Source organism: Coregonus clupeaformis, chromosome 25, assembly GCF_020615455.1.
Source record: "Coregonus clupeaformis isolate EN_2021a chromosome 25, ASM2061545v1, whole genome shotgun sequence".
Classification (NCBI taxonomy): Eukaryota; Metazoa; Chordata; class Actinopteri; order Salmoniformes; family Salmonidae; genus Coregonus; species Coregonus clupeaformis.
The window spans coordinates 14,579,366-14,591,820 of NC_059216.1; the positions used below are offsets into that span (position 1 = coordinate 14,579,366).

The 12,455-nt window shown below is 44.3% G+C and overlaps 1 protein-coding gene across 1 annotated transcript in view; it reads left to right on the forward strand.

The window, feature by feature from the left end:
* Nucleotides 1-12,455, forward strand: part of LOC121546662 (M-phase inducer phosphatase 2) — a 37,457-nt gene that overhangs the window by 11,499 nt on the left and 13,503 nt on the right. The window contains exons 8-9 of the mRNA XM_045207442.1: nt 1,037-1,198; nt 9,632-9,976. Coding sequence (XP_045063377.1) covers nt 1,037-1,198; nt 9,632-9,976 — 507 coding nt within the window. The remainder of the gene's footprint in view (nt 1-1,036; nt 1,199-9,631; nt 9,977-12,455) is intronic.

Below are 12,455 nucleotides of genomic sequence, written 5' to 3' on the forward strand. Positions count from 1 at the left end.
AACCTGGTTCAGTCTGCTTTCCACCAGACACTGGGAGAGGAATTCACCTTTCAGCAGGACAATAACCTATAACACAAGGCCAAATATACACTGGAGTTGCTTACCAAGAAGACAGTGAATGTTCCTGAGTGGCCGAGTTACGGTTTTGGGATTAAATCTATGTCAAGACTTGAAAAATGTCTGTCTAGCAATGATCAACAACCAATTTGACAGAGTTTGAAGAATTTTGAAAAGAATAAAGGGCAAATGTTGCACAATCCAGGTGTGGAAAGCTCTTAGAGGGGGGGGGGTGCAACTCAATATTAGGAATGTGTTCATAATGTTTGGTATACTCTGTGTGTTATTTTACAAATGTTAGAATTTTTCTTCCACTTTGACAGAGTATTTTGTGTAGATCGTTGACAAAAAATGACAAAATCCATTTTAATCACACTTTGTAACACAACAAAATGTGGAAAATGTCTAGGGGTGTGAATACTTTCTGAAGTCACTGTACATTACCATTTGCTGCTGTTATTCTACATTACCATCTGCTGCTGTTATTCTACATTACCATCTACTGCTGTTATTCTACATTACCATCTACTGCTGTTATTCTACATTACCATCTACTGCTGTTGTTCTACATTACCATCTACTGCTGTTATTCTACATTACCATCTACTGCTGTTATTCTACATTACCATCTACTGCTGTTATTCTACATTACCATCTACTGCTGTTATTCTACATTACCATCTACTGCTGTTATTCTACATTACCATCTGCTGCTGTTATTCTACATTACCATCTGCTGCTGTTATTCTACATTACCATCTACTGCTGTTATTCTACATTACCATCTACTGCTGTTATTCTACATTACCATCTACTGCTGTTATTCTACATTACCATCTACTGCTGTTATTCTACATTACCATCTACTGCTGTTATTCTACATTACCATCTACTGCTGTTATTCTACATTACCATCTACTGCTGTTATTCTACATGAGCCCCTGAAATGACCAAACCCTCTCCTCTCGCCCCCATCCAGGTGTGTTCCGAGCACCACATCCAGCGCTCCAAATCGTTCTGTAACCACACAGAGATTGAGAAGCTGCTGGACAAGGAGCTGATTGGAGATTTCACCAAACCCTTTGTCCTGTCCACCGTGCAGGGAAAACACCAGGACCTCAAATACATCACTCCTGAGATGGTGGGTGTTGGCTCCCATCACCCTTTCATTTCTTTACCAGGGTAGTTTGGCTTGTTCTGTCCTTTTTACCTGAGATGGTGAGGAACAGTGTTTAGCTGTAACCACGCCCCCTAAAAATATGACGCATGAAAAAAAATATTTCTGACGAGGCGCATTTCGAAGATGATAGAACAGTCCACATTTACTTTTCCTCTGCAAACAAAATGGGTAATGAATAGAAAAATCGGACAACCCCGTAGTAGAATAGTTGATCTATTTAGCTAGTGGGCTTGTTGTGTTCTATGAGAGAAATATTCCTCTCCAGGCGCATTGATGTTACGAGGGAGAGCGACATGCATTCTGACAAGCAGTTGATGCACAACAATTCTTGCAATTGCGGGGAAATCCGCAGTTTTAATTACCTTTTGTTAAAAAGATTGGATCCCAGATTTCCGTTCCTCGTTTATTTATTTCTCAATTCCTAAATATGCGCGAACTGCAACATTAAGAAAAAGCGGCGGTTTAAGCGTTTTTCTCGCTCCGCAATTCGCCGTGAGTGCACAGGGGAGAGTGGGGCTAAATATATGACTGGTCAATTGTAACTTGAAGTAAAACGCCTCCCTACCTCAGTTTTTGGAGTGACTTAAAAAATAGTGTTGGTGAAAAATGGTGACATTTAAGTGGTTTCTGTGAGAAGGCAAGTTACCCTAATAGGAAAGGCTACATTATATTTGCTGTGTTTTTATGCAGGTTGTCTTGGAACCTAAAATTCATCAATATGATGCTAACTAGTTAAAAGATCACGTCTGGGATCTAGCTAATGATTAGCCCAATAGGGTAAATGCAGATGGGCAGCCCCTAGCCAGCAGATCGAACCCCCAGTTTACAGACGCCCTGGAGCGAGGTATGGCTCTGAACATGTACCCCAATCCAGGGATGAAAGTACGCTGTACTGGAGCGAGGTATGGCTCTGAACATGTACCCCAATCCAGGGATGAAAAGTACGCTGTACTGGAGCGAGGTATGGCTCTGAACATGTACCCCAATCCATGGATGAAAAGTACGCTGTACTGGAGCGAGGTATGGCTCTGAACATGTACCCCAATCCAGGGATGAAAAGTACGCTGTACTGGAGCGAGGTATGGCTCTGAACATGTACCCCAATCCAGGGATGAAAAGTACGCTGTACTGGAGCGAGGTATGGCTCTGAACATGTACCCCAATCCAGGGATGAAAAGTACGCTGTACTGGAGCGAGGTATGGCTCTGAACATGTACCCCAATCCAGGGATGAAAGGTACGCTGTACTGGAGCGAGGTATGGCTCTGAACATGTACCCCAATCCAGGGATGAAAAGTACGCTGTACTGGAGCGAGGTATGGCTCTGAACATGTACCCCAATCCAGGGATGAAAGTACGCTGTACTGGAGCGAGGTATGGCTCTGAACATGTACCCCAATCCAGGGATGAAAAGTACGCTGTACTGGAGCGAGGTATGGCTCTGAACATGTACCCCAATCCAGGGATGAAAGGTACGCTGTACTCGGACTTGTCCCATTATCCCAACTTTTCCACTGAGAAGATTGAACGACTGCTAGTGGAGATTATATTTTTACATGGTGTCTGCCACAGGAGGTTGGTGGTACCTTTTTAATTGGGAGGACGTGCTCGTGGTAATGGCTGGAGTGGAATGGGGACGGGCTCATAGTAATGGCTGGAGTGGAATGGGGACGGGCTCGTGGTAATGGCTGGAGTGGAATGGGGACGGGCTCGTGGTAATGGCTGGAGTGGAATGGGGACGGGCTCGTGGTAATGGCTGGAGTGGAATGGGGACGGGCTCGTGGTAATGGCTGGAGTGGAATGGGGACGGGCTCGTGGTAATGGCTGGAGTGGAATGGGACGGGCTCGTGGTAATGGCTGGAGTGGAATGGGACGGGCTCGTGGTAATGGCTGGAGTGGAATGGGGACGGGCTCGTGGTAATGGCTGGAGTGGAATGGGGACGGGCTCGTGGTAATGGCTGGAGTGGAATGGGGACGGGCTCGTGGTAATGGCTGGAGTGGAATGGGGACGGGCTCGTGGTAATGGCTGGAGTGGAATGGGGACGGGCTCGTGGTAATGGCTGGAGTGGAATGGGGACGGGCTCGTGGTAATGGCTGGAGTGGAATGGGGACGGGCTCGTGGTAATGGCTGGAGTGGAATGGGGACGGGCTCGTGGTAATGGCTGGAGTGGAATGGGGACGGGCTCGTGGTAATGGCTGGAGTGGAATGGGGACGGGCTCGTGGTAATGGCTGGAGTGGAATGGGGACGGGCTCGTGGTAATGGCTGGAGTGGAATGGGGACGGGCTCGTGGTAATGGCTGGAGTGGAATGGTATGAAATGCATCACACACATGGTTGCCATTCCATTCGCTCAGTTCCAGCCATTAGGGAACCTAGCTAGGTTTCCATTCAATTGGCGAAAGACTCTCATGCGACTATTCTAAAATCTGCATAAAAACAATATGCCCATTTTCCCACCAGAGATGTTTCCGACACACCTACTCATTCAAGGGTTTTTCTTTATCTTAACAATTTTCTACATTGTAGAATAATAGTGAAGAGATCAACTATGAAATAACACATATGGAATCATGTAGTAACCAAAAAAGTGTTAAACAAATCAAAATATATTTGATCTTCTTCAAAGGAGCCACCCTTTGCCTTGATGACAGCTTTGCACACTCTTGGCATTCTCTCAATCAGCTTCACCTGGAATGCTTTTCCAACAGTCTTGAAGGAGTTCCCTCATATGCTGAGCACTTGTTGGCTGTTTTTCCTTCACTCTGCGGTCCAACTCATCCCCAACCATCTCAATTGGGTTGAAGTCGGGGGATTGTGGAGGCCAGGTCATCTGATGCAGCACTCCATCACTCTCCTTCTTGGTCAAATAGCCCTTACACAGCCTGGAGGTGTGTTGGGTCATTGTCCTGTTGAAAAACAAATGATAGTCCCACTAAGCCCAAACCAGATGGGATGGCGTATCGCTGCAGAATGCTGTGGTAGCCATGCTGGTTAAGTGTGCCTTGAATTCTAAATAAATCATAGACAGTGTCACCAGTAAAGCACCCCCACACCATAACACCTCCTCCTCCATGCTTTACGGTGGGAACTACACATGCGGAGATCATCCGTTCACCCACACCGCTTCTCACAAAGACACAGCGGTTGGAACAGAAAATCTCAAATTTGGACACCAGACCAAAGGACAGATTTCCACCAGTCTAATGTCCATAGCTCGTGTTTCTTGGCCCAAGCAGGCCTCTTCTTCTTATTGGTGTCCTTTAGTAGTAGTTTCTTTGCAGCAATTTGACCACGAAGGCCTGATTCACACAGTCCCCTCTGAACAGTTGATGTTGAGATGTGTCTGTTACTTGAACTCTGTGAAGCATTTATTTGGGTTGCAATCTGAGGCTGGTAACTCTAATGAACGTATCCTCTGCAGCAGAGGTAACTCTGGGTCTTCCATTCCTGTGGCGGTCCTCATGAGATCCAGTTTCATCATAGCGCTTGATGGTTTTTGTGACTGCACTTGAAGAAACCCCCCCGGAAAATGTCAAGAACTTTGGAAACCATCAAGCGCTATGATGAAACTGGCTCTCATGAGGACCGCCGCAGGAAAGGAAGACCCATCGATGGATGCGGTGGATTGAAACCGATATCTCTAGCTTAAACTGACCGATTTTTCTATGGGATGTTACTGAGCGCCGGTGCGTCAATCGACTAGGGGGTTGTGACCGCTGCATGTATACAGTATGTATTGAAAAGTCATTGATTGCATTTATATTTAAATAGCGCCTTTCCACCTGCAGCTTTGCGTAGCCACTTGGCAGAGGTGCTGCTGGATGGAAGAGCTACAGTGCCTTGCAAAGGTATTCAGACCCTGTGGATTTATTCTCATTTTAGTTTTACACAGTGGGATAAAAATCAAATGGATCTCACTAACTGGATAAGAGCGTCTGCTAAATGACTAAAAATGTAAATGTAAAATGTATGCTTGACATCGGCAAATACTGGGGAGTTTTTCAGGATACAAAGAAACTGGATGGAGCTAAGCACAGGCAAAATCCTAGAGGAAACCCTGGTTCAGTCTGCTGTCCACTAGACACTGGGAGACTAGAGGAAAACCTGGTTCAGTCTGCTGTCCACCAGACACTGGGAGACTAGAGGAAAACCTGGTTCAGTCTGCTTTCCACCAGACACTGGGAGACTAGAGGAAAACCCTGGTTCAGTCTGCTGTCCACCAGACACTGGGAGACTAGAGGAAAACCTGGTTGTCTGCTTTCCACCAGACTACTGGGAGACTAGAGGAAACCCTGGTTCAGTCTGCTGTCCACCAGACACTGGGAGACTAGAGGAAAACCTGGTTCAGTCTGCTTTCCACCAGACTACTGGGAGACTAGAGGAAAACCTGGTTCAGTCTGCTTTCCACCAGACACTGGGAGACTAGAGGAAAACCTGGTTCAGTCTGCTGTCCACCAGACACTGGGAGAGGAATTCACCGTTCAGCAGGACAATAACCTACAACACAAGGCCAAATATACACTGGAGTTGCTTACCAAGAAGACAGTGAATGTTCCTGAGTGGCCTAGTTACAGTTTTGACTTAAATCTACATGAAAATAATAAATAAAAAATCTATGGCAAGACTTAAATTGCTGTCTAGCAATGATCCCTAACATCTTGACAGAGATTGAATAATTTTTTTAAGAATAATGGGCAAATATTGTCTAGGTATGCAAAGCTCTTTTTAGACTTCGATGCCAAAAATGTTGTTAACATGTCTTGGCTCAGGGAGCTGAATAATTATGCAATGACTATTTTAGTTATTACATTTGTATTCATCTTAAATATATATTTATTCCACTTTGATAGAGTATTTTGTGTAGATTGAGTGACGACAAAATTACCATTAAATCAATTTTAATCCCACTTTATAACACAACTGTGAAGAAATCCAAGGGGTCTGAATACTTTTGCAAGGCACTGTATGGAAGAGCTATGCTGTATGGAAGAGCTGATCGTCAGTACTGGAACATGGAAGAGCTATGCTGTATGGAAGAGCTGATCGTCAGTACTGGAACATGGAAGAGCTATGCTGTGTGGAAGAGCTGATCGTCAGTACTGGAACATGGAAGAGCTATGCTGCGTGGAAGAGCTGATCATCAGTACTGGAACATGGAAGGGCTATGCTGTATGGAAGAGCTGATCGTCAGTACTGGAACATGGAAGAGCTGATCATCAGTACTGGAACATGGAAGGGCTATGCTGTGTGGAAGAGCTGATCATCAGTACTGGAACATGGAAGAGCTGATCATCAGTACTGGAACATGGAAGAGCTATGCTGCGTGGAAGAGCTGATCATCAGTACTGGAACATGGAAGGGCTATGCTGTATGGAAGAGCTGATCGTCAGTACTGGAACATGGAAGAGCTGATCATCAGTACTGGAACATGGAAGGGCTATGCTGTATGGAAGAGCTGATCATCAGTACTGGAACATGGAAGAGCTGATCGTCAGTACTGGAACATGGAAGAGCTGATCATCAGTACTGGAACATGGAAGAGCTGATCGTCAGTACTGGAACATGGAAGAGCTGATCATCAGTACTGGAACATGGAAGGGCTATGCTGTGTGGAAGAGCTGATCATCAGTACTGGAACATGGAAGAGCTGATCATCAGTACTGGAACATGGAACATCATCAATGCAGCATTAGCCTTATTTAGCTAATTAATGTTGGGTTATGAATAATAAGCTTCTAACTTATAGCCTCTGTCTCTTGGCCAATATGCAAGTGCCTGAGCTCCGCTGGCCTCTCTCCTTAAACACTCCTTAGCTCTTGGGGGTCCCATGCAAGAAAAGCTAGAATAGTTTGCTGGAAGAAAAAAAAGTTGTTGTTGCATTTCTTATACCAACAGACTTTTTAATGCAGAATGTTAAATACAGCAGCAAATAGAACTCACGGGTAGCTGGAAAGAAAAGCGAACACCCGCGATGGCGATAGGCTAAAGCAGTTTATTTATTCAGACCGGTAAATAACATGTAGACGGCGTTCTCTTCTCTACATCTAATTCTAGTCCTGTATTAAAGGATGTCATTAGAATGATGAAGACAACGCAACTTATTTCATTTAACTGTTGAAAATGAGGAAGGAATGAAGCAACAATAGAGAGAAAGAGGAAGTAGGCTAATAGCATTAGGGGAAATATTATGAAAGGTAAATATGCGTCAGCCTACTAATTATACAAATAGGCCCTATTATATTTCCAAATTAAAATCTAATTCTCTAGCCTATATTTGTAACTTTGTAGGCACCAGAATCACATGTTCTCTTCTGCTTTATCATGGTTTGAACGATGTGTGCAATTCCAGTCCATATAATACAGTACAGTAATACAGTTCACATTTAAAAAGATTAGCCTACTGGAGCTAGTTTCATTTATTTACCCAAAAGCGCATATAGCTAGCTACATCTATGGACTTTATATAGCTAGCTACATCTATGGGCTTTTATATAGCTAGCTACATCTATGGGCTTTATATAGCTAGCTACATCTATGGGCTTTATATAGCTAGCTACATCTATGGACTTTATATAGCCAGCTACATCTATGGGCTTTATATAGCTAGCTACATCTATGGGCTTTATATAGCTAGCTACATCTATGGGCTTTATATAGCTAGCTACATCTATGGGCTTTATATAGCTAGCTACATCTATGGGCTTTATATAGCTAGCTACATCTATGGGCTTTATATAGCTAGCTACATCTATGGGCTTTATATAGCTAGCTACATCTATGGGCTTTATATAGCTAGCTACATCTATGGGCTTTATATAGCTAACTACATCTATGGGCTTTATATAGCTAGCTACATCTATGGACTTTTCTGTTTTTCTGCCGTGTGTAATGTGCAGTAGCCTGTTCATATGTATTGGATAACATGTTTTGGGCTTGGGCTCATTAAATGTTGTTATTGTGTAGGGCTCACAAAATGTATTTAATACAGTGCATTTGGAATGTATTCAGACCCCTTGAGTTTTTCCACATTTTGTTACGTTACAGCCTTATTCTAAAATGGATTAAATATTTTTTTTCTCAGCAATCTACACACAATACCCCATATATGACAAAGCGGAAAAAGGTTATTTAAATGTTGTGCAAATTTATTAAAAATAGAAAAAAGATTATTTACATAGGTATTCAGACCCTTTGCTATGCGACTCGAAATTGAGCTCCGGTGCAGCCTGTTTCCATTGATCATCCTTGATGTTTCTACAACTTGATTGGAGTCCACCTGTGGTAAATTCAATCGATTGGACATGATTTGGAAAGGCACACCTGTCTATGTAAGGTCCCACAGTTGACAGTGCATGTCAGAGCAAAACCCAAGCCATGAGGTCGAAGGAATTGTTCGTAGAGCTCCGAGACAGGATTGTGTCGAGGCACAGATCTGGGGAAGGGTACCAAAACATTTCTGCAGCATTGAAGGTCCCCAAGAACACAGTGGCCTCCATCATTCTTAAATGGAAGAAGTTTGGAACCACCAAGCCTCTTCCTAGAGCTGGCCGCCCGGCCAAACTGAGCAATCGTGGGAGAAGGGCATTGGTCTGGGAGGTGACCAAGAACCCAATGGTCATTCTGACAGAGCTCCAGAGTTCCTCTGGGGAGATGGGAGAACCTTCCAGAAGGACAATCATCTCTGCAGCACTCCACCAATCAGGCCTTTATGGGTAGAGTGGCCAGACAGAAGCCACTCCTCAGTAAAAGGCACATGACAGCCCGCTTGGAGTTTGCCAAAAGGCACCTAAAGACTCTCAGACCATGAGAAACAAGATTCTCTGGTCTGATGAAACCAAGATTGAACTCTTTGGCCTGAATGCCAAGCGTCACGTCTGGAGGAAACCTGGCACCATCCCTACGGTGAAGCATGGTGGTGGCAGCATCATGCTGTGGGGATGTTTTTCTGCGGCAGGGACTGGGAAACTAGTCAGGATGGAGGGAAAGATCTGTTTTTGCTTTATCATTATGGGGTATTGTGTTTACATTGAGGAAAAAAATCTATTTAATCCATTTTAGAATAAGGCTGTAATGTAACAATGTGGAAAAAGTCAAAGGGTCTGAATAATTTCCGAAGGCACCGTATGGCTCATCAGGCTCAGGTAGCATCCGGTTTGGATGTTCATGCTCATCAAAGCTCTAATCAAATCCAGACACATTTATATGCTTTATAATGCTTTTGAATGACACTTCCGGTTTTGGTGGGAAATACCGGGTTACCTGGGAGAAAAGTGATTTATTCTTGGGATGGAACATTTTGTAAAATACAGAGAAAATATTCAACCCTAGTATGAATACTTTCTGAAGGCACTGTAGTTATTTAACAGTTATCTAACGTGTCTGTCTGTTCCTCAGATGGTGTCAGCTCTGAGCGGTCAGCTGGACCATCTTGTGGAGAGGATCATGGTGATTGACTGTCGCTACCCGTATGAGTTTGACGGGGGTCACATCAAAGGAGCCCTGAACCTCCACCAGGAGGAACAGATTGAGGAGTACCTCCTGCGCAGCCCCATCGCCCCCCTCTCCCCCGACCGCAGGGTCCTCCTCGTCTTCCACTGTGAGTTCTCCTCCGAGCGGGGTCCCAGGATGTGTCGCTTCGTACGCGAGAGGGACAGGACGATGAACCAGTACCCTAACCTGCACTACCCAGAACTCTACATCCTCAAGGGAGGCTACAAAGAGTTCTTCCATCACTTCCAGGTAAAACACACTTCCCCCTTCACAATCATAGATGACTGAAAACGTTTTGACTACGATCTCTTAGACTTGGAATCAGATGTGTACTCATTGAAATGATCATTACCATTTGTAAGTAGCCATGTGATATTTATTTCTATAACAAAAGAAATGCAATTAGGATATAGAGTTAACTAGTCTACAGAGTTTGGCTACTAGACATTTACTCAAATGTGGTCAATGTATTTGTGGAGACCCCTATACTAGTGTGAATCTAATCTATTGGATAGTGGTTGGTCTGGTCTGTCTGTTAGATAGTGGTTGTAACTGGTCTGTCTGTTAGATAGTGGTTGTAACTGGTCTGTCTGTTAGATAGTGGTTGTAACTGGTCTGTCTGTTAGATAGTGGTTGTAACTGGTCTGTCTGTTAGATAGTGGTTGTAACTGGTCTGTCTGTTAGATAGTGGTTGTAACTGGGCTCTCGCTCTGTGTCTGTTAGATGGCACCTAGATTTTCTACACAGATTCTGTCAGACCTGGGCCCTGACAGAAAATCTCAGTGAGACAAAAATAATGGTGTTCCAAAAAAGGTCCAGTTGCCAGGACCACAAATACAAATTCCATCTAGACACCGTTGCCCTAGAGCACACAAAAAATGCTACATACCTCGGCCTAAACATCAGCGCCACAGGTAACTTCCACAAAGCTGTGAACGATCTGAGAGACAAGGCAAGAAGGGCCTTCTATGCCATCAAAAGGAACATAAAATTTGACATACCAATTAGGATCTGGCTAAAAATACTTGAATCAGTTATAGAACCCATTGCCTTTTATGGTTGTGAGGTCTGGGGTCCGCTCACCAACCAAGAATTCACAAAATGGGGCGAACACCAAATTGAGACTGCATACAGAATTCTGCAAAAATATCCTCTGTGTACAACGTAAAACACCAAATAATGCATGCAGAGCAGAATTTGGCCGATACCCGCTAATGATCAAAATCCAGAAAATATGCAATTTGGTGTTTGTCCCATTTTGTGAATTCTTGGTTGGTGAGCGGACCCCAGACCTCACAACCATAAAGGGCAATGGGTTCTATAACTGATTCAAGTATTTTTAGCCAGATCCTATTTGTCGAATTTGGAATTTAATGTTCCTTTTGATGGCATAGAAGGCCCTTCTGGCTGACAGGGGGTTGCTCAGAGGGGTTGGGATCCCCAGGGCTTGGGGTTCTTCATTTGTTTGTCCTGCTGTGGTGTGGAGACTTTGGTCAGGATCTGAGGTGGGCTGTTCTGCTGGCTTCTCTGCGGGGTTGGCCAGCTCTCTAATGGGTTGTTCTCTGTCACACGTCATCGTTCTCACCTTCTCCTCCAGCACTCTGATCCTCTCCTCTAGTGCCCTGTTCTTCTCCTGCTCCTGCTCTTTCTCCTGTTGATGTTGTCTCACCACAGTCCAGAGTGCAGACATGTCTCTCTTTACCTGCAGCTCTCCAGGTCTAGTTAAGGGGGTGTTGTTGTGCTGGTCTGTTGTCTGGGTCTGTGCTGACTGGAGTGTGTTCACCTGCTGTTCCAGCTCCACCTGCCTTACCTCCAGCTGGGTGAATTTATCCTTCATTTCAATGAGGGAGTAGTACTCTTGTGCTGGGAAGTTGACATTCCGCTTGGGGTTGCTCGTCTGTGGGGTTATTTAATGAAGAGGTCTGGTCTGACCCGCTCGGGGTGGGGGTATCTTTCTCAAGGGAGAGCTTCTCCTGCTGAGCTATTTCTTTGATTATGTGAAAGTCCAGTTGAAGCTGTTTGGGGTTGCCCTGTACCAATACTATTCCAGACTTGTACAGATTTATATTAGCTGACTCAGTCCTTGTTCTCTAGTATCCTGAGTCCCCCCCTCTTGACAGAGGGGCTAATATAGCACTGTGCCATGCCAGGGGATGGTCTGTGTGGAAGATAAGGTTGCTTATGTTCCCATTTTTATAAAAGTCAGCAAAAAGTGTCTCTTGATATCCCATAAGGAGCTTCATTTTGTACTTTTTTCGTGTCTTATCATTCTTTACATACAGAGGGTACTGTATTTTAATTACCTCGACAGCGGGAGGGTGCTTCTAAGGCCTCTCCATTTGGTTGTGGTAGACTGTGTGACTCTTCTGCCATTGTTGGGCTCAAGGGCTTTGACACCTCTCACTTCACACGTCAGTGCTAATTGAAGTTGTATCTCTTTGTACTAGCAAGCTTGGTAGCCTTAGCATTCAGTCCTTATAAAGTAAAATATATAATTGTAAAGTATTTTTCTTCTTGGTTTTTGAAAGTAAAAAAATAGCTTCAGACTAAACATGACTCACTCAGTTCCAGGTTGGATGGTGTTTTCAGGTTTCTGTTTGTTTGCCAGAGCATTTGCTGTATAGTTTGGGAATAGTCATCCTTGGTAGTAGAAAGCCTTCCAGGTAATTCCGTCCAAAATCAGGTTGTAGGTTTGGAGTTTTGGTTTGGAGTGAAGGTTATGTTGTGG